This window comes from Artibeus jamaicensis, unplaced genomic scaffold (genome assembly GCF_021234435.1).
Source record: "Artibeus jamaicensis isolate MK-2021 breed Jamaican fruit bat unplaced genomic scaffold, CSHL_Jam_final contig_490, whole genome shotgun sequence".
NCBI classification, from domain to species: domain Eukaryota; kingdom Metazoa; phylum Chordata; class Mammalia; order Chiroptera; family Phyllostomidae; genus Artibeus; species Artibeus jamaicensis.
In genome coordinates, this window is record NW_026521861.1 from 13,530,149 (window position 1) to 13,551,249 (window position 21,101).

Below are 21,101 nucleotides of genomic sequence, written 5' to 3' on the forward strand. Positions count from 1 at the left end.
AGATTTAGCTTTTCTCCCATTTTTTCCATGGTATTCGACCGCTATAATTCAATACACTTACGTTTCTGCCAAGCTTAAAATTCTGTATCTTATGAGTAGGCATTTAATAAACCTTTGGGAGGAGAAATCTGGAACCTTGACCAGTATTTAGAGTGTTGTTTTTATGAGGTACAGAGTCTTAGACGATGGCTAAAAAAGACACTTTTGGCTCTGGCTGGTGTTGCTCAGTGGGCTGCAGTGATCATGGGCTGCAGACCAAAGGGTCGCCAGTTCAGTCCCCAATCAGGGCACAGGCCTGGGTTGCAGGCCAGGTCCCCAGTGGGGGCCATGTGAGAGGCAACCGCACATTGGTGTTTCTCTCTTTCTCCCTCCTTTCTCCTCTCTCTAAAAATAAATAAATAAACTTTAAAAAGAGGAACTTTGGGAATATCATCTATTGAAAATTAAGACCTTTGATCTTCCTTCCTGACTCAAGTTCAGATCCTTGTTAGGCTCCAATGGACTCCCACCCCATCAGAAAACGCAGTCCATCAAAGGAAAGAGTCTGGTAGATGGGGGGCCTCTGCAGGGACTTAAGATTGCATTGCCCTTTGAAGGCCCCAGCCCCCTTGAATTTAACTGAAAAAGGGAGAGGCTGGTGTATGAGGATGGAGAAACCTGGGGTCCCTCTCTGTAAAGTTCTAGGTATTGTATGTGGCTTGTCTATTTTTCCTTCTCCTCCATCTCCCCAGTTAGGTCTTTCGCTATGATATTTTTAAAAGATTTTAGTTATTTATTTTTAGAGAGGGGAAGGGAGGAAGAAAGAGAGGGAGAAAAACATCAATGTGTAGTTGCCTCAAGAGCGCCCCTACTGGGGACCTAGCCTGCAACCCCAGGCATGTGCTCTGACTGGGAATTGAACTGGCTACCCCTTGGTTCTCAGTCTGGCACTCAATCCACTGAGCCACAGCAGCCAGGGCCTGTTGCTACAATATTTATCCAAGATTCTTTCTCTTTATTAAGATACAAAATTTTATAGTAAACTACGTAGGTAGGTCTTAAGTTCGATGAGTTTCGGCAATTGTATACATTTGTGTTACCAGCACCCAAATCGGGAAATAGAGCATTTTTAGCTCCACACAGAGTTCCCCAGTTCCTCTTTCCGGTCAACCCTCTCCCAGAGGCAACCACTGTTCTGAATTCTACATCCAGTTCCAAACTTCATGGAAACAGAATCACAACAGCATGCTTCTTCCCTTCATTGGCTAGAGCAACAATAAGCAAAATATGTAGACATAATCTGTTTTCTAAGGTGTCCAAAGTTAACATCCCCCAGTGTTTGACCGTGGTGGCCCCTGGCTAGTGGGGATTTAAATAATTGTTACCTTGTTCTTTTACAATTGGGTCTGATATAAAACCACATACACATAATTTTATAACCATGAGAAAAATAAAGCTTTTTCATGGAATGAGGTGACATGGCTCTAGTGGAGAGTGAACAAGTGAGGTTCAGAGGGGTGTGGGATGGAGCCCTGCCAAGGCGCTGGCTAGGGGCAAGGTCCTTGGCCCATCATCTCAAGGGCAAAGACGCCTTGAGGCATCTTCTGTCTGGGTTCTTGGTTATCCTTTTGGATATGGAAGCATTTGACCAAGGGGTTACTCCAACCTCCAGCTCTTCCCCTTGGACCTTAGCAAAGAAGAAACAGTGTCTAAAGCAAGCATTAAAATTCTATTAAGATCATGACAAAGTACATACACATATAATTGTAAACTCTTAGTCACACGTTTGAGTTTTCATGAGGTGTATTAGGCAAATGGTTATAGAGCAAACTATACAATTGCAGATAAAAAATACATATACTCTGTGACCTCTGAACATCATCTGAACACTGATGAGGGACAACTCCATCTACGCACCTTGCAACCCAGGTGGGTGCTTACATGGAGAAAGAATAAGTGTAAGTGAGGCAGAAATAAAGAGAAAGTTTTGACTCGTGTAGTAATATTTGCAGGAACACTTAAAACAAAGAGAAAACAACCTAGCAATTTCACAACAGAAGGCAAGGCCCAACTCGGTTGGTTAAATGGTCCCATATGTGGCGTCTGCAGAGCATGGAGGCTTCGAATGGGCCAGCCCGGGGCTGGTGCCAGGGCTCTGGGTGAGCTGGCTGGGCAGGGAGCAAGTTGTTTAACCTCACCGAGCCCGTTCTGTCTCTCTGAATTGGGGTAATGATGGCAACCCTCCCCTCACCGGGTTGGTGGCAGAGGTGACTGAAGTGAGGGGTGAGCTAGGCCTTTGAAAGCCACTCACACTACTTGTTTGCCGGTGGTTTACCATCCCTTCTGGGCCTGGAATGGATGTTCTGGAAGAAGGTGGCATCCAGACTCTATATCCCATGATTGTTGACTTTTGGGGACGGCTGTTATATCCCACGCTGTTGACTATTAACAGCAAAGTATTGTCTCTTTCTTTACCCTATGGGCCTCAACTTCTTCACTGGGGAAAAGGGGTGTTTTGATAGAAAATAAGAGATGGGGTGGGCCTGGGTGTTAGTGTCAGACAGACCTGGGTTGAATCCAGATCCCCACATTTACCAGCTGCGTGTGACCTTAGGTGAACCCCTTAACTTTGCAGAACCTCAGTTTTCTCATCTGGAAAAAGGACGTAGATGTACCTCAGTGAATTGCTGGGAAGAAAGAACTGAGACAGATCCTGAAATGGGTAATGAGCCCAGTCCCTGGGACAGGTGCCATCAGTGATAGAAATGGACCGTCTCATGCCAGATCAGGGGCACATGAACATCTTGTTCTCAAGACACCCAAGCAGTTCCTCCTTAAAACCAGGATCATAGGGGCTCGGAGCAGGGGGAAGAAGCATGGAACTCTGATGTTAGCACAGTAAGAACAAAGTTTTCCATCACACTGGGCCTGGGCAAGATGAATCACCTGGATGGAGACAGGCCAGATGTGCCAAAGTCGATTTGGGGGAGACGCACATCCCCACGGCTGGCACTGCGGTCCACTCTTCATCTGGAGGCCTCGGAGTCCTGTGTGTGCGGTTGCCTCCCCGTGCAGCCAGGACAGTAGACTGCGGCCACTGGGGAGGGAGAGGGGCGGGTTGTTTTACACTGAACAGTGTGAGCATGAGGGCAGTCTCCCACTTCGCCACCCCTGGCTCATCCTAGCAGACAGCGTGGGAGCCCCATCGGTGGGCAGGGCAGGGAGGGCACAGCCTGCTCTCTTCTTCCAAGTCCACCAAAACCTTTCCTCAAGGCTGAGGAAAGATCCCAGGCAGCCTTGGGGTCTCACTGAACCTGGGATTTCGCTGAAAGTGGGGAGCCCCAGTCTCTTCTCAAGTCTTTAGCAGAGGTTCACTGTTTTGTTTCACCCACGTTCCCCAGGGAGCCACTGCGGGAGGGGGGTGGGGGGGACATGGAGGTGGAGTGCTTTAAAGAAAGAAACAGCTCCCCCTCCCCCGAACCCGGGAGGGCTCTGCACCCTGGCGGTCTCTGTGCTCTCCTTGTCTTTGGCTGGTTGTCTCTGACCCCCCACCCCAATTTCCCTTCTGACTCCCCTGCCTCAGGGGAGATGAACGGCCACCTTCTGTTCATCTGGTTGTAAAGTCAGGTCATTTCTCATTTCTGATCCTTTATGGGCCGTACCTGACTTCTGATATTTTTTTCCCTCCCTTTTTTCCTCCATGAACTAACTACATGGTTCTCTGGTGCGGTTCTTGACTTTTAAAGCAGCGATAACGTGCGGATATCCGAGATCCCGATTGTATTTTCCTTGGCCCTCCCGGCCTCTGCTCTTAATGGGTGTTAGAAGCGGGCCGTGGCTGGGACCACCTGATCTGCAAGCACTCCAAGCCTCGCACTGCTTTCCCCCAGCGCGGGGTCGGAAGGGCGGCGGCCGGCTGCAGCAGGAAGCCGCCAGAGCCCGGAGCGCTGCGGCGCGCCCGGGTGGAGCGGAGGCCGGAGCCGGTCAGGGCGGCGTCTGGAGCTCAGAACCCGGGGTGAAAGGCCTCCGCTGCCTTCCCAGACGCCTCAGCGGAGCATATGCTGCACTCCTCAAATTCATTTTTAATTCATGACATCAGTTTAGGGACCGTCGGAGGCTCGAAACTGACTCTCTTCAAAACCAAAACAAGCAGCAAAGCGCCGGAGAGGCGAGGAGGAGGCGCCCGGTCCAGAACGTTGCCCCCTCTGTCCCCGGGGAACGGGCGTTTGGAAATCCACTTTCCAGAGGGGACCCGAGGTCCCTGACGCCCGAGTTGACATCGCCCCACCTTTCTCTGGTGCCGAAGTTGGACTCCAGGGTGTTTGTTATAAAGACGTCGCCGGATGTCAAAGTGCTTTCGATTAGGGCTTTATTTATAACGTTGCGTTAAAACGATCGAGTGTGTACTTGCAGGGAGATTAAAGGCCACCCAAATATTTTTCCAAACACATATAAAAGAAATATATGAACATATATACATATAACCAGAACTATATACAACTTAAAATACATTAAGTAATATAATAATATACTATAGGAATTAGATGTTAAATACATGTTAAGTAGTATATGACATGATGAAACCATATTATACATATTGTGTGTTAAATAATGGAGACTGGAATGAATATATATATATGTGTGTGTATATATATATATATATATATATATATATATATATATATTTAATGTATTATAGGTCACGCGTGCTGTAGGTCAGGATGGCCGAGTCTCAGCCCCGTCCTGGGCGCCTGGGAGGAAGCAGGGAGAGACACAACGGTTCCCCCCACCCCGCTGCTGCAGCAGCCCAGTCCTTGCCCCTTCCTAGGTCCCCACAGGCCCACGTGTCTTTGGGTGGATGTAAAGAGTGCAAAAGACCAGCTCTGAATGGGCGTTACCAGACGATCTGTTACAGAGGTCACACTCCAGTGGGGAGTGGGCACAAAATTCGTACATGACACCGGAGGGCATGTACGAATGCCCTCTTTCATTACAAACCCCAAGCATTTGGCGTTTGCTCCAGGAGCTTAAATCAAGCGTCTGTCTCAGACACGTAAGACAAGGAACCAACTTGAAGTGCCGTTTTCCAATACAGGCATTTAGAGGCACTTTGGAAATTGAAATGAATCTTTACATGCAAGACTGGAACGTTGCGGTGGCCCTTTAAAGCTGCGGTTAGAAAGGCAATTAAGAAACCCGAGGATGGGCTGCAAAGCAGCGATTCAAAGCAAAGCAACACGCACAGTTAGAAATTTTTTATTAACCGCGCGCACGCACGTAATGATAACTGCCGCGTGCTTTTACTCTTCTCTTGCTGGGGAAACAGGAAAAAAGACTGCACAGAGGAGTTACCCTAACGAATTACACGGTTTCAAGGGGGAAAACAGCTCAGGGGCCAACGTTGGCTTCACTGGCCACCTAAAGCAGTGTGTATGGGAATTGCTTTTTCTCCAGAGTTACCTAGGAGCAGAGCTGCAAACCAACCGTCTGGAAGACCGGGGTGCGCGTTAGCCGGCTCTTTTCCCTGTGAACGCGCGGAATTCCTCCGCAGAGCGGCTTCCGGACCCCAGACCTTCCTCCGGACCCCAGACCTTCCTCCGACCCCCAGTTTTCCGGTGGGAGTCCGCGCGCCGGCGGCGGGAAGCGCCTGGCTGCCAGGGCCCGCAGTCCGCGGCCCAGAGGCGTGCCGCCGCGCGAGCTGCTTTTATTTGCAGTCTCTTTAACTCCCCGTTTCGGCTTCTCTTCCCTTCCAGCGCCCTGCCGCGGAGTGTTAGACAAGCCCTGTCGTCTGTGGGCTCTCACCTCAGAGTCAATATTATCTCAGATGGGCACAATAGACTGGAATGAAAAGCTAATATTGAACCAATGAGGTCCCTGCCCGCGCTGCCGCGATGCCACCCTTTGTGGCGCAGCCCCGGCGAGCCGCCGACGGCCGGCTAAGCGGGGGGAGGCTGAGGTCCGGCCTCCAAGGGCCCCGCCAGGGGTGAGGGGGACACCGCGCGCAGCCTCGGAGGCCCAACCTGGCTTCGATCGCCTACAAGCTCCCGGAGGTCCCTTCGGGCCTCAGTCTCGGGCTCTCCTCCAGCCTCCAGAGGCTGGCCGAGAAGCCCAGGGCTCCGAGGGGCCGTGGGGGCAGCAGGGAGTGCGGCGTGTCCCACACGCAGATAAGGGAGCGGGGCCCGGCGTGTCCAAACCTCTGGGCCAGAGGCCCGGAATAGGAGTGTGGCGGGGGAGGGAGGGCAGCTGTGGACCCAGAACTGGAGGACTTTTTGCTGCTCGCCCTGGGAGGCAGCCTGGCCACCTTGGGATCCTCCATAATTAAAGGCCTCCAGGGCCGCAGTCGGCTTGCGGCTTGCGAGGGGGTCTCCGCGGGAGGGGCGGTCTGGGAACCCCTTCGAGAGCTCCCAGCACCTGTCCATGCCTCTGTCTCCCTAGCTCGTGGAAGGGTGGACGGTGCTAGGGATGTAGAGGTCGCCGGACGGAGGCCTTTGGGGCTGCGGCGCTCGCTTGGAGGGGAGCTCAGGCCACACCCCCGCTTTTTCGTCCGCTGACGCAGGCACTCTGTGGGCACCCCCGGAGGTTTCAGGGCCGCCGTGAGTCACCCACGAGAGAGACGCGAGGGTGTGGAGCGCACGGAGGCCGGGTCGCGATCGTCCAGCGCGGGGTTACCCGGCGCTGCCCTGTCTGTTCTTCAGCTCTCTGGCCGCCAAGAGGCCACTGGCGGCCCTCTAGCCCTGTACCCGGGCCGGAGTCCGAGAAAGGTTGCTGGAAAAGGAGAAAGGGGGCACGCGGGCAAGGCCTGAGTTCAGGAAAATGTGCTTGGAGGACAATGGTGGGCATGTGGGCTGGAAGCAAGCTGTAGTTAAACTGTAGGGACTCCTGCCTGGGCCTTGCCACGTCAGACGGTCTGGGTGTCCCGTCCACCTGCCAGGGCTCTTCGCCCTGTTTCCTCATTGACTTGAATGCAGGAGAACCAAGCAACCAAGGTGGGGGGTGGGCAGAGGGGAAGAGAGCGGGAGGAGGCAGAGGCAAGGCAGGGCTGTCCCAGGGGCCCTGGGGGAGTGACCACTGCATGCACCGCCCGGAAGTGAGAGTATTTGTGTAACCCGAGCCTCAGTGTTCTCATCTGGAGAATGGGTATCATAACCCTCTCCACACCAAATTATGAGGTTCCCTGCAACCATGGGTGTGAGCAAACATGCTTTTAAACACTGAAACTCGACGCGGGTGAGTGGAATTGTCTTCTCCATACCCTCCCCAGGTTTCATGGAGAGCTTCTTGTCCAAGATTAAAAAAAGCCTGTAGTTTCCTTCTTTCCTCACAAGGCCACAACCCCCTTTGTAAGCCCTGGCCCAGGCCCCCAGACTCCAGAAAATGGGGAGGTTCTAAAAGAAGTGACAATTTCCTGGAAGAGGGGCTGTTGGAACGCCAGCCTTTCAGCAGCCACTCCTGGCTTCCAAGGCAGGTTGCTGCTTATTCCCCAAGAAGCTCCTTAAGGGACTGGATCCCAAGTTACAAAGCCGGAGACTGGTAGCAGAGCAGTTTCAAACAAAAAGACTCGGGAGGAGGCAGCGGAGGTGCCCCCCCCCCCCCGCCCCGTGCAGGTCCTGCAGCCTGCTGGAGGCCACTGCCTCTGGGAGCACCCAGCAACAGTCTACGACGCCTGTGTGGCCCAAGGGAACTGCAGCTTCTGGGACTTTGCAGGGGAACGTGACGACCCGTACCAGGTGGGGGAGAGAGCAGGGGACACGGGAGTCTCCACCTTGCCCAGGCGGCTGCCAGAGCGAGAGCACCCATGTTTCTTAATTCCTGTGTCCCTGTCCACGTCCTGTCAGTCGGTCCGTTGTCCATCCTTGCTTGGCCTTAGACTTTTACTCGAAATCAGATGAGGGAGAAAGAGACGGGACCTCCTGGCTTTCAACAGTGAAGGAGGACATGCATTAAGGCAGCAGTCCCCAACCTTTTGGGCACCAGGAACTGGTTTCAGTTCTGAAAGACAATTTTTCCATGGACCAGGGGTCGGCAAGGTGGCGGGGATGGTTTCAGGATGATTCAAGTGCATGACATTCAAGCTCACCTCCTGCTGTGCAGCCCAGTTCCTAACTGCCCTGGAACCAGCACGGTCGGAGGCCTGGAGGTTGGGGACCCCTGCATTAAGGGACTGGCGACTTTCAACGTGATGAAGAAGGTAAAGCTCCGCGGTGGTATCCTGAGAGCGGCTCCAGGCCTCAGTGAGGAGTTCCTGGCTCTGGAACGCTGGGTCTCAAAACGCACAGACCTCGGGAGATCCAGACATTCAGAGAAGGACAGTGCCTGTTGACCGCAGCTGGGGCAGCAGAGGCGGGGACCAGGGTCCAGGCTCTCCTGCTAGGGCTCAGCCCCCTAGGGGGACACGAACAACTGTGCGGTTGCTGGCGCACTGGTTTCCCCAGCCTCAGCTCACTGGACAAGCCAGACTGTCCCGAAACTGACGGTGTTCCTGCGCTACAGGAGAAAGGGGCCGATGGTCTGGGCCCCCCTTGCGGCCCTCCAGTCGGGCGATCAAAGGCCACTTCTGCAATAACCCCGGTCTCGCGGCCACGAGGGGGCGCGACGCGGGGAGAGTCGCACTCCGAGACCCTCACTCTTCCGAGTCTATCCCAGGTGGGGCTAAGGCAGGCCATTACGGGCCCATTTTCTGAGCCACCGTGGTCAGGCCGTGGGACCTGGGGCCTCGGGCATGGAGTTGCGGCCGCATTGCGCGGTAGCTCAGCCATCAATCTCCCTGGCGTGGACGATCATTACCGCTTCGTCCTTTCTCAAGCAGAACCTGTCCCCTCTGTTTTGCGTCTTTCGGAAGGAAGCCCGACTCCTAGCGGAGCTAGAATTCGAGTGTGGATGGCGAACACTGCAGCACAGAGCTGGAGCTACTGGAGGGAGCAGGGACACATTTCCAAGTCGTCTCTCCTCTGTGACCAGAAAGCCTCCTCAGACTTCCTCTCCTGGCTCGCGGATGGAGGTCACGCCAAGAGTTTGGCAGTGGGGTGCAGCCCCAGCACTTCTCTGTGTGCACTGGACTCAGAAGCTCCGCGGGCATCTCGCTCGCGCCCGGTCCTAGCCACTAGGCGCCGCTGCGCACACGCGGATCCGGGTCCCTGGCCCCCACTCCCACCTAGCAAGCGGCCTCTAGGGAGGAGGCCAGGGAGGGATTTCATATAATAAATTTTTAAATTAATTTATTAATTATTCTTTCCGTTTTCTCTTCGCCACCCTACCCGTTTGGAGAGGCTGAGCGACCGAATGACAGAGGGCAGAAGGAGTTCTTAGCTGGTTTGGAAGCATCCCCATCCACGAACACCTTTTGCATGCCGAGGGCCAGGGAAAGGGCTCACCCCTCACAGGTGTCCGGGCCATCCGCAGTCTGGCCGGCGCACAGTGAGGGCTCCAGGTACTGGCTGGCGGAGAGGGTCTCAGCCTCCGAGAGGTTGAGACAGGTCTCAAAAACTGTTAAACGGTTGATATTTCCTTCTCACAGATGAGAGAATGGCGGCTCAAGAAGACTAAGGTCACAGAGGTAGTGAGTGACCCCAGGCAACACCTGGACACGCACTCACCTTAGGTATTGCACAGGCTAAGCAGGGAGGAGCACAGCTCTGTGCTCTTCCTAAGACAGGGGCCTGGCAGGGAAACTCAGAGCCGAAGATTTTGGGCGATCCCCAGAAATCTCTGCCCCTGATGCCTCCCACTAACCAGCAATCCAGGCCCTTTTCACCCCAGCGCCTCCCTAGGGAAGTCCTGGGCTTTCACGGAGCTGGGAGAAGCTCCTGCCAAGAGCCTGAGACCCACAATGCGGCGTGTTTCTACAGCTTGATTGTTTGGTCCCGAAGCCCAGCAACAAGCCCTGGAGGTAGGGGGGCAACAGGAATACCAGCAATGTCAAGGGCAGGAGCTAACTTTATCGCAGCCCCTTAGGGCTAGATAGACACTGCCTGATAGATACTCTTCTTCATTCCCATTTCACAGAAGAGCTAACAGAGGCACACATAGGTTAAGTAACTTGCCCCAGGTTACCCTGGCCTGACTTATTGTGCGGGGGGGGGGGGGCAGGATAATAAGGTATAACTTAGAGTGCAATTCACCTTTTGTAGTGTATGGATCTATGAGCTTGGAAAAACGTGTACAGACGTGTCCTTGCCATCAGGAAGTAGAGGGGTTCGATCACTTCCCCAGACAGGCCTAACCCCTGCCCTTCACTGCCTGGCTGGCTGCAGGGGCCGTATTTTCACAGATGACAAAATGGAGGTTGGGAGGGATTGCCTTGCTGCCCGAGATCAGTCAGCCAGTAAGTATCAGATCCGAGATTAGAACCTTCATTAAGTGTCTGCTAGTCTGGCTGCCTGCAGACTGTAGATCCCTGAATCTATACAGCCCAACCCTTGGCTTGGAGAGAGGGAGCCCCCTGCCCTAACATAACACGGAGGCTCAGAAACGTCCTATTCCCACTGCGCGAGCTGCCTGGACAAACACCCACCCTCGCAGAGTAGCTGAGGAACAAAGACGGGCAGGGATCTGTCAGGCCAAAGCCACGAGTAAAGTGAACACAGCCACCCAGTCCGAGGACTGGAGGCTGGAGGAGTCCAGACTGGTGAGCCCAGGACCTGGGCTCACTTCCCCCCCGCCAGCCTGGTTGGTTAATGAGTTACTCTCCTAGTTAATTCCTGCACATTTCCTCTACTCCCCCTCCTGCTGCCCCCTGCAACCACCACCCTAGAAGCCTGGCCTGCAAAAAACCTTCTCAAACTCCTCAAGTCTGGGCCCATGAATTAGCATAGATTACCCAGCTTCCAGAGCTTCCCCGGCCCCTGACTCCCTGGAAACCTGCTCTTCCCTCCATGAGGGTGTGGGGGGGGGGTTGGGGAGCAGACGAGGCTTGGGGCCAGTGGTTGGGAGGCAGAGGGTCTGGCATGGCAAGTCCTGGTCCCGCCGGGAGGGCAGGCAATGGAGGCCACAGCTTCCACACCCTTGCCCACCTGCCCCATAACTAGAGACCCTGGGGCAAAGCTGACCTTCTCAGGCAGGTTTGGCAGGCTATGAAGCAGGCGGTCACCAGGGCTGGTCAGCAGAGGATGTTAGGGAGGGGACCTGGCAGTGAGCTGCCTAGGCCCTCTGCCCCTGGAGGGGGAGCCGAGGGGTCTGGGCTCCAAACTGTCACTCACTCTTCTGGGACACTCCAGACACATCCTGGCCAAAGAGGGCGAAGGGTTTAAGGCGGGTGCTGATGGCACCTTAGAGCTCTGCCTGAAAGTTCTGAAAGAGGGGAACCCCCTTAGGTGTCACACACTGGAGACACTGACTGGACTCCCTTTGCCCTCAAGGTCAACTGCTCTTACACCCTCAGCCAAAATCACTTACTCTAACTGTGTGATACGTGCTCACTGCCAGCCCTGCAGCCAGGGTGCGGCATTCAGTGCGCCCGATTTTCCACGTAGAGTCTAAGGCCCAGGGTGGAGGCCTGACCTTCGGTGAGCCTGACCCTCCAGCGCTCCTGGAGAGCCTTCCACGGAGAAGGGGGCTCTCTCCTCTTCACTCCAGCATCCTGGATCGACGGCCTGCCTAAGCTGCGTGTTTCTCTCTGGCTTGGAGGGCTGGCCTCTACTCCAACCCAGGCTCACTGGCTGGCAGAACTCAAAGACTTCTACCTTCCCAGGTGGCTTGGGATCCCCACCAACCTGGGCCTAGAGGGGCTGCAGCCCCTACCACCTAATAGAAGGAGGGATTTCTGAACTGAAAACAATATTTTTGGAGGCTGGTGGTGCAGGCCCCAGGAAGGTGCATCTTGGAATGCACCTCACCCGCAAGAGGCTGGATAGAACATGGGGCAGCCCTTGGGTTTGGGTAAAAGGGTGGGGGGGGGGTGGAGAGAGCCACAAAGCAAGGCCATGAAAACCCTATAAGGATGAAGCCCAGCCACAGCCCCTGTGCAGAGCTGGAGTCAGTCGGCAGCCTGAGGTGGGGGGCAGGTTTTTCTGCGTGAGGGCAAAGCGGAGGCCCACACCTGTCTGGTGTGTGTGTGTGTGTGTGTGTGTATGTGTGTGTGTGTGCAGGGGCCTTGCTCTGGGAAGGCTGGAGCAGGGAGGGCGGGCAGCACCCAAGACCTCTGTTGGCCCCCCATTACAGTCTGGCGCCTAGACAACCCCAGCAAGCTACCTCTCCTCGAGCCTGAAGAGTTTTCCGGAAGGGTGTTCTGGATCCCACACCCTCACGCAAACCGTGTCCCGCATAAAAAAGAGGAAAATTTGACATGAACAAAAGCACACAGCAGGTAAAACCAGAGAGGGTCCAGAGGGACCCCAGGGCAGGGAGGGAGGTCGCTGGGGACTCAGGGGACAGGTCCGAAGAACGGGGACCCTCCACTGATAAAGCTAGTGGTGGTTCAGCCTCGATCTCAGGACTTCGCTCTTGTCCGCCTCCTCTCAAATCCACATTTTCCAGGTCTCACGGCAACCTAGCCTCAGAACAGGCATTTCTTCATCCTTAAGAGAAATGACATGGGCTTCCAAGGAAAGATTTAAAGGACGCCAGATTTCTTTTTATCATTAATTGTAAACGTGCAAAATACCTGCTGGTACTTCACTTTAGAAGAATGTAATTGGCAAAAAAGAATGGAAAAAGAGGAAAAAAGAGACGGCTGATGAATAGATAATAGATCTTTAACCACCAATAAACAGAGAGCAGCGCCAGCAGCCTGGGGGACGTGATCATAATTATGCCGCCGCGTGAGCCAATGGGGACGAGGGAACTCGGCCCTAAAATCATCCCAAAACCGAAGGCGAGCTAGAAAATGCGGACACGGCCTGGAACCGGAGACGCGATCTGCAATCCCTAGATGTGAGCCCTAGGTTTGCACAGCAACCCGCCCCTGGGACGACAGATGGCAAAATAATAATAGAAATAATAATAACAGCAATAATAATAATAATAACAACGATAATAACACCGAGCCAACAATAATAGTAGCACCACACAAACTCTCCCTTGACCGTGAAACCTCGGTCCCAGATATTGCAGAAGGAATGCTTTCGGGAAGGAGGGGAGCACTCCCCCGCAGACAGCCCACGGGGGGAGTCGGAAGCCCACTCCCCCCGCAGAGTCTGGGGCTCGGGGCTTAACCTGCAACGGAACAAGCCCGGTCAAGGATCGCGAAAGCCGCGACCCTGGGACCTCGAGGCTACGCGCGGTGGGAGGACCTCCAATCCCAGGTTCCCTCCTCACTTCGGGAGACGCCCGGGGATGTCGCCGCGGGTGCGGACTGGACCGGCCGAACGGTTTCGTTAGCCCTCGCCCGGACCCAGCCCCTGCTCGCTTACCCTCGCGGTGCTCCCCGGGCGATTCCCAACTTCCCCGACGCGGGGCCGCGGGGCGCAACGGCAGCATCCGGAACGCTGCGAGCGAGCCAGCCGCGCGCTTGCCTGTCCGTCGGTCCGTCCTACCAGCTCGGGCTCAGCAGGCTCGGGATCCAGGGGGGACGCAGCGGAGGCTGAGCCGGCCGGGGACTCTGCAGGGACCAGGGTGCCCGGAGGGAGTGTTGCTGGTGGAGGAGGAGGAGGCGGTGGCTGACAGGGGAGGAGGTGGGGAAAGAGGAGGAGGAAGAAGAGGAGGAGGAGGAGAAGGAAGAGGAGAAGGAGGAGGAGGAGGAAGAGAAGAAGCCGAGGGAAGAGGAGGAGGCGAAGGAGGAGGAGGCGAAGCCGCAGCGGGCGCCGCGGGAGCGAGTGAGCCGGGAGCGCGGGGCGAGGGCGCGGCGCGGCGGCCGGGCGGGCGGGCGCAGGAGGCATGGCTGAGGCGGCGGCGCCGACTCCGTTCCACTCTCGGCCGGGATCCAGGCCTCCGGGTTCCCAGGCGCTCGCCTCCCTCTGACGCACTTTAAAGAGTCTCCCCCCTTCCACCTCAGGGCGAGTAATAGCGACCAATCATCAAGCCATTTACCAGGCTTCGGAGGAAGCTGTTTATGTGATCCCCGCACTAATTAGGCTCATGAACTAACAAATCGTTTGCACAACTTGTGAAGAAGCGAACACTTCCATGGATTGTCCTTGGACTTAGGGCGCCCTGCCCGCCTTCTGCAGAGGAGAGAAAACTTTTTTTGCCTCCCCCAAGAAACTCCCCCCTCCTCCCTGTCTCTAACTCCGACCCCCCCCCACGCCATCTCGCCAAAAAAAAAAAAAAAAAAAATTACCCCAATCCACGCCTGCAAATTCTTCTGGAAGGATTTTTCCCCCTCTCTCCAGGTTGGGCGCGTTTGGTGCAAGATTCTCGGGATCCTCGGCTTTGCCTCTCCCTCCCCCACCCCCTCCTTTCCTTTTTCCTTTCCTTTCTTTCTTCCTTTCCTCCCCCCACCCCCACCCCAAACAAACAAGTCCCCAATTCTGGTCCGTCCTCGCCGCGGGCAGCGAGCGGCGGAGGCAGCGCGCCGCGGTCGCCGGGAGCCGGGAGCCCCGGGCGCCAGCTCCTCGGCGCAGCATGTTCCAGCCGGCGCCCAAGCGCTGTTTCACCATCGAGTCGCTGGTGGCCAAGGACAGTCCCCTGCCCGCCTCGCGCTCTGAGGACCCCATTCGTCCCGCGGCGCTCAGCTACGCTAACTCCAGCCCCATAAACCCGTTCCTCAACGGCTTCCACTCGGCGGCCGCCGCCGCCGCGGCCGGCAGGGGCGTCTACTCCAACCCGGACTTGGTGTTCGCCGAGGCGGTCTCTCACCCGCCCAACCCCGCGGTGCCCGTGCACCCGGTGCCGCCACCGCACGCCCTGGCCGCCCACCCCCTGCCCTCCTCGCACTCGCCACACCCCCTCTTCGCCTCGCAGCAGCGGGACCCGTCTACCTTCTACCCCTGGCTCATCCATCGTTACCGATATCTGGGCCATCGCTTCCAAGGTACGTGCCACGTCGCGGGGCTGGCAGCACGCCGCATCCCGCGTGCCCTGGGCCTGCTCGGGGTGGGCGCTTGGCAAGCCTGGCCGGAGGTTCCTCCCGCTGGCAGGCCGCGCACTCTATTCGTAAATCGGGCGGCAAGGGGCCGGGCGTGCTGTTGGTCCCCAGCTTCCGAAGCTGCGGCCAGTTTGGGGGCTGGCCTGCGGCGGAAAGTTGTCCCCGAGTGCTCTCGGGTTGCGGACAGGGCAGCGTAGGAGTCCCGGAGCCCGCGGGGTCCCCAGTCTCTACCTCTTCTCCGCGGCGCCCTGGGCGCCTTGGCTCCGAGGGTAGAAGACCCGGCCCAGCCGCCAAGTTTACCTTCAGCTGCGTTCGACACCGTTCGCCGCCCACTCCGCGCCCCTTTAGCGGAGACCCGTGACTTCTCCGGGTACGACATTCTTCCCGCGGCGATAGTCTCGCGCGCCCGGGGCAAAACCGGGGGGGTTGGTTTTTTTCCCCCTGATTTTTGGAGGCTCGGGAGAGGCGGGAACCCACGCGGGTTGAAACCTCGGAGGCTCGGCAAACTCGATTTGGGGCGCGCAGCGGCAGAGCCGGGAAGACAGGTTCAGTCTGGTTTGGTTTTGTATTTATTTTTCTTTTGAGAGAAATGAACCGAATCGGGAGAAAGGCTGGAGAAGATTCTGTTTGGGTATTTTCCTTTCTTCTATTTTTTTGGTTTGTTTGTTTTTTCTCTGTGTGGGGGTGGGAAGAAAGTTAAAACTCCAGAAAAAGAGGCGAGTAATTAATTGAGCGATCGGAGCCGGGAGAAGACTTACCTCCCGCGGCAGCCGATCAATACTCAGCGGCTTGGCCATTCATTAACCCTTTGCGTTCCCTCTAGAGCCTAGAATCGGGTAGATGCCAACCCGCCTCTAATTTGAAAAACAAACAAAAAAGCAAAACAAAACAAAAACTAACGTTCGTCTGTATTCCCTGAGCAGATTTGCCTCCATTCCCGCCTGAACTGTAGGTTAGTTTTTCTTTGTTTGGGCTTTGAGTGAATCTGTTTCCCAACCTGATGAGTGTACCCGGAACTCTCTGGCTTTGCTCGCAAAGTTTCGGGCTCTCTTTCCTTATTCTCTGCTAGCCACGCTCTTGTTCCCCTCACCAGGCCCGGAGCAGTCCGGGTCTTCCCAGGCCGCGGGTAGCCGGAGCAGGCGCCGGTAGCTCGGTAACCTACGGGTTTCGATCCCTTCGCTCGCGCCTCCCAGTTCTCTGGAGCCGGACGGCGGGGGAACCGGGTCCGCGTGAGGCAGAGGCAGCAGAAGCCAGGCACGCCCGCCGGCAAGGTTTAGGTCCCAGCCAGGCTGCGGAGACACTCCCGTCCCCTGCAGTTTCCAGAGGGGAAACGCTTGAATACGTAATTTAAAAATAAGTCCTCGAGAAAACCCTGGATGTCGGTGCGCCGCCTTTCCACCCCGATCAAAGTGTCCCGAGAGGTCCAAAAGAGAAAGCCATTTCTGCGGGTCGTGGGCCCCAATTCCCGGGCCTGTCCCTGCCTCGCCCTTCTCTGCCCAGGGAGCCCCGCATGGAGGTGGGGAGGCCTGCGCACTAGGGCGGCTGACAAGTCCGCGGGGGTCAGGAGCCTGGGGACCGGCCCCGCAGCGGCGGGTTCGGGTTCTGGTCTGCACAGCTAGCGCCCCGCGGTCCGGGCTGGGCGGCTGGCCCGGTATCCTCTTCGAGCGACTCCGGTGGGTCCCCGGCCCCACAGGCCGAGGCAGAGAGGCTAAGCAAAGGCCCTGAGCACGATGTCCCGCCAGCCCGGCTCCTAAGAAGCGCGCGGCCCCCGCCAGGGCTGTCCCCTCTAACGGGACTTCTGCTGTGTCCCCCGCAGGGAATGACACAAGCCCCGAGAGCTTCCTTTTGCACAACGCGCTGGCCCGAAAGCCGAAGCGGATCCGAACCGCCTTTTCCCCGTCCCAGCTTCTGAGGCTGGAACACGCCTTCGAGAAAAACCACTACGTAGTGGGCGCCGAGAGAAAGCAGCTGGCTCACAGCCTCAGCCTCACGGAAACTCAGGTGAGCCGGGCCCAGGCGCAGCGACCCCATCCCAAACTTCTGGACCCAAGCAGCGGGCCTGCGAGTGCGGAGCTCTGAGAGGGCCTTCGGCGGCAAAGGGCCCGGGAGCTGGTTCCACGCCCCCTCGCTCAGGATGTGTGTTTCGAGGCTCCAGGCTCACTTGGTCTCCAGAAGGAACCGCAGGAGGCTGTCCGCCCCAGGCTTTGGGTGGGGGCGAGGGGACGGGCTGGGTCCTTCCTTCCGTCGGCCGGGCATGCCTTGCAGCTCCTGGCTAAGTCACGTTTGCACTTTTGGTGAAACTTTTGGTGAGAGTGTAGGGACTCGGCTGGAGTCCAGGAAGAGGAGGAGAGCAGTGGGGTGTTGGCATGTCGGGTGTCTAAGCTGGAGAAGTCCGCGAATTAGTTAAAGGCAAGTTTTGTGCGACCACAGGCCCATGCTCACACCACTTACTCCTTCGGAAGGGGTCTCGGAGTCAGAAGGCGGAAGCCATGAGTCCTGGGTGCGTCCCTAAATCAGAGAAACGGAGTTGGAAGGTCACTAAGTAGGGCTGCTTCTGGGAACAGACCCTTCCTTCGCCCTGAATTCCTGAGGCGGGCCTGGCTCTCGCCTGCCCCGGGGCCTGGAGGGGGTTTAGGGCTACAGTAGGCGCTACTGTATGCGGAGCGGCAGGGCGGGGTCAGAGTTCCCAGCAAACAGTAACGTTTTCGTGAAGATTAAGTTGTAACACTTTTTCTGGGAGGCGCAGAGAGGTCGAGGCTTTGTTTTAAAAGGTCCCCCCCGACAAAACCGAGGAGGGCCCCGCGGGTTGGTGCGCGGCCGGCACAAGGCACGGCCCCGGCTGATTTCTCTCGGAGAGTCGAGGCGGCGGTGGTCTTTGTCCGCCTCGCTGCCCACGCTGCCTGCCGTCTTTGTGTGCGTGTCAAGCCCCCAGCGCAGGGACGCGCGCCTTGGGCGAGCGCCGGGGAGAAATGAACCGTCCTCCCCCTCAATTAGCAAACTCAAAGCAAATTAAACTCAGCCTTGTTCCAGCTCTGCTTTTTCATGGGGCACTTGGGGGGATTGGGCGTGCGGGGAGAGCAATCTGGGACCTGGGCTGGACTCTCACAGGAGGGAGTGGAGGGGACCTCCGCGGCCTGTGGTGGTGCTGTCAGGATAGAACAGGTCTGCGGGCGCGAGAGGTGCAGCCACCACCGTTTAATTCCCTCACCTGCACCTCGCTGGTGGAAAGCTTGGACAGTGCCACTGTCTGGTCTGCTCAGGGGCTGGGGACCCTCCACCCAGCTTCCCCAGAGGGCCGTGGGGATTGCAGCTGACTGAGCCCCTTGCCTCATTGATCCCCAGACCTCTAGCAACCGCTCTGCAGGGGCCAGGCTGCCAGAAGGAGCCCTGGTAGGAAGTGATGTGGCCAGGGTAGGAGCTTGGCCCTGTCCCGCCCTGCAGCTGGTCAGTGGGGAGCAAGGAGTCTCTTCCTCTATTTTCTCCCTTTCCTCAGTTCCTTTCTCCCCCCCCCCCCAGAGGTCTTTCAGAAGCTTTCACTTTTGAGCCTCTTTTCCTAACTGCAGTGGAAGAGCGGGGTTGGTCCCTAGGCTTCCTCCGACACCCCCTACCAACCACTCTTGCTCACCTGCAAGAGTCCTGGGCAAGGAGAAGGAAGCTCCTGCAAATCCGGACTGCCTGCCCAGGGCCCAGGCCTCGGAGAGGAGGCGCTATATTTAGGCAGTGCTGCTGAAACCGACAGAAAATAGAAAGCACATTGGGCCCGGCAGGAAGCAGCAGCAGCTGCGGCGAGGTCTTCGCTGCACTGGCTAAGTCGAGGAGGAGTCGGGGACATGCCTCTTTTTATTTTTCTTTACTTATTATTTTTGTAGGGGTGTTTCTCATGCTTTGCAAGGCTTTTGTTCTCAGTGGAATGTGGGTGTCCCGTGCAGGGCCAGGTGAGAAGGGCTGCCTGTGTACTCTGGGCCCTGGCCGGGGAAAGTGACTCGGGAGGGCCAGGGCAGGGAGCCAGGCTTCCCACCCGCCCTGCTCCCTGCAGGGAGGCCACGCAGAGGCCGGCCTGAGGACAGGCGCTGGGGGACCGGACCTTCCGTTTCAGACGGAGTCTGAGCCGGGCAAAGGCAGAAGAGACAGGAGGGCGCTGTGGAGGAACTAACGCGCCCCTTCTGCCTTTGGCCCGCAGGTAAAAGTATGGTTTCAGAACCGAAGGACCAAGTTCAAAAGACAGAAGCTGGAGGAAGAAGGTTCAGATTCCCAACAAAAGAAAAAAGGGACGCATCATATTAACCGGTGGAGAATCGCCACCAAGCAGGCGAGTCCCGAGGAAATAGATGTAACCTCAGACGATTAAAAACACAAACCGAACCCCACAGAAACGGACTACACGGAGCAAAACAGACAGGGAGAGGAGGGGGAGAAGGGAAAAAAACCCCTGCAAAACAAAAACAAACCGCACACACACATTCACCGAGAATGGGAGAGGGAATCAGAGAGACGGCAGCGGAGCGACGCAGACTTTGGGCAGCGAGCGCGCAGGGTCCGGATGGAGATCGGAGGGCGCGCCAGGACAGCAGAGGACACGGGCTCCTTGATCGACATGCAACCCTTGTCTAAAGAGGCAGTTGAGTGAGACAGAGAGACAGACAGACAGACAGACAGACAGACAGAGAGGGAGAGGAAGGAGATCCAAAAGTGGCCAAGCGGAAGGCACTCTGACAAGGGGAGCTGTCAGTCAGACGCCAAGCCAGCGCGACAAGATGATTGGCAGGTATTCCGTTTATCGCAGTCCGATTTTTTTTTTAAAAAAAACGATGATAATGATGATGACAAAAGAAAAACCCAAACAGACACGGGACTTTATATTTTGCACTTCGCAGTGTTGTTCCCCAATCTTAAAAAAATAATTAGTATAATAACGATCGAAATTTCATATCCAGCCCCATCGCACACCTGTTCAAAACCTCGAATTGCATGTAGCAGTTGTTGGGCGAATGGTGTCTAAAGACAGAAAAATGAATCGTATTCTCTTTTCCTTTTAAAGACAGGTTCTGTGTGCTTTTCATTTGGATTTTTTTCGAGAAATGTGCAGTCTGTAAACACTTTTTGATACCTTCTGACGTCAAAGTGATCGTGAAAGCGAAATGAAGTAGACACAGCGATAGTGGTCCTCTTACAGAGAAATGGGGACCAGATGGGGGGCTGGGGGAGGCTGGGGAGGGGGCCCACCAGAGTCAGTAATTGTGTTGGAGAAAAAAAACCCACCCAAATTAATTGTATTTCTTGGACATTCCCTTTCCTAACATCCCAAGGCTTAAAACCATGAAGCAAACTCCTTTTAGTGGTTGGAGATATTGGCCGAGTTCAACCATTTACTGTGAAGGCCATTCCAAACTTTCAATCTGTCTATTGCAAAAACGGAAGGACTGTAGTAAGCGGGAATGACGTTAAGTGTGGCCAAAGACATGGCGGCAAGTTTTCAAGCACTGAGTTTCTATTCCAAGATCATAGACTTACTAAAGAGAGTGACAAATGCTTCCTTAATGTCTTCTATACCAGAATGTAAATATTTTTGTGTTTTGTGTTAATTTGTTAGAATTCTAACACACTATATACTTCCAAGAAGTATGTCAATGTCAATATTTTGTCAATAAAGATTTATCAATATGCCCTCAGAGTAGTCGTCTTGGGAAACTGAAGGAAACTTTTTTTTTCTTAAAAAAGTATGTCCAGTGATTTGAGTGTGGTCCTTCCCCAATGAGGCACAAGAAACCCAGCTTCCCCACCCACAAAAGGGCCAGACTGATGGATTTTGGGGCATTTTAAAGAGAGATGAGGGTGGAAAGGGGAGAGGATTAAGAAAACCTAAGTCCTTCAGAAAAGGGATGGGAGAAAAGTTTTTCCAACCAGATCTATGCCCATTGCAAGGCCGACTGAGGGAGCTCAGTTTCAATTGCAGGTTAAAAAGACCTGCTTCTTTTAACCTCTAGTTATCTTTTTAAAAATCTAGATATATAGTTATGTATTGAAGGAAATTCTTCCAGGATTGGGAGTAGCACCTGGAAGAATCAGAATGTGGGGATTTTTAAACTGTTTCTGACTTTAAACCCCAAAGCACAAGTCTCTCTCTCTCTCTATCTCCGTATATCTCTCCGTCTCCTTTCTTTCC

The 21,101-nt window shown here is 55.6% G+C and overlaps 2 protein-coding genes across 3 annotated transcripts; one reads left to right on the forward strand and one right to left on the reverse strand.

Annotated features, from left to right (window-relative positions):
- Positions 1-1,040: 1,040 nt before the first annotated feature.
- Positions 1,041-13,862, reverse strand: LOC119040090 (uncharacterized). The gene is made up of 3 exons (XM_053668657.1): positions 13,326-13,862; positions 2,926-3,076; positions 1,041-1,666 (listed from the first exon to the last, which is right to left on the reverse strand). Exons 1-3 carry the CDS (start codon positions 13,788-13,790, stop codon positions 1,527-1,529), a joined length of 756 nt encoding a protein of 251 aa, XP_053524632.1. The 5' UTR covers positions 13,791-13,862; the 3' UTR covers positions 1,041-1,526.
- A 294-nt stretch (positions 13,863-14,156) lies between these two features.
- On the forward strand, positions 14,157-20,614 carry EMX2 (empty spiracles homeobox 2). 2 transcript variants are annotated; one of them, XM_037132900.2, is made up of 3 exons: positions 14,157-14,884; positions 16,755-16,939; positions 19,119-20,614. In XM_037132900.2, exons 1-3 carry the CDS (start codon positions 14,476-14,478, stop codon positions 19,284-19,286), a joined length of 762 nt encoding a protein of 253 aa, XP_036988795.2. In that variant the 5' UTR covers positions 14,157-14,475; the 3' UTR covers positions 19,287-20,614. The 2 variants fall into 2 exon arrangements, with proteins under 2 accessions (XP_036988795.2, XP_036988796.2); XM_037132901.2 differs by lacking the exon at positions 16,755-16,939 and having other exon boundaries at positions 19,119-19,222.
- Positions 20,615-21,101: the final 487 nt, after the last annotated feature.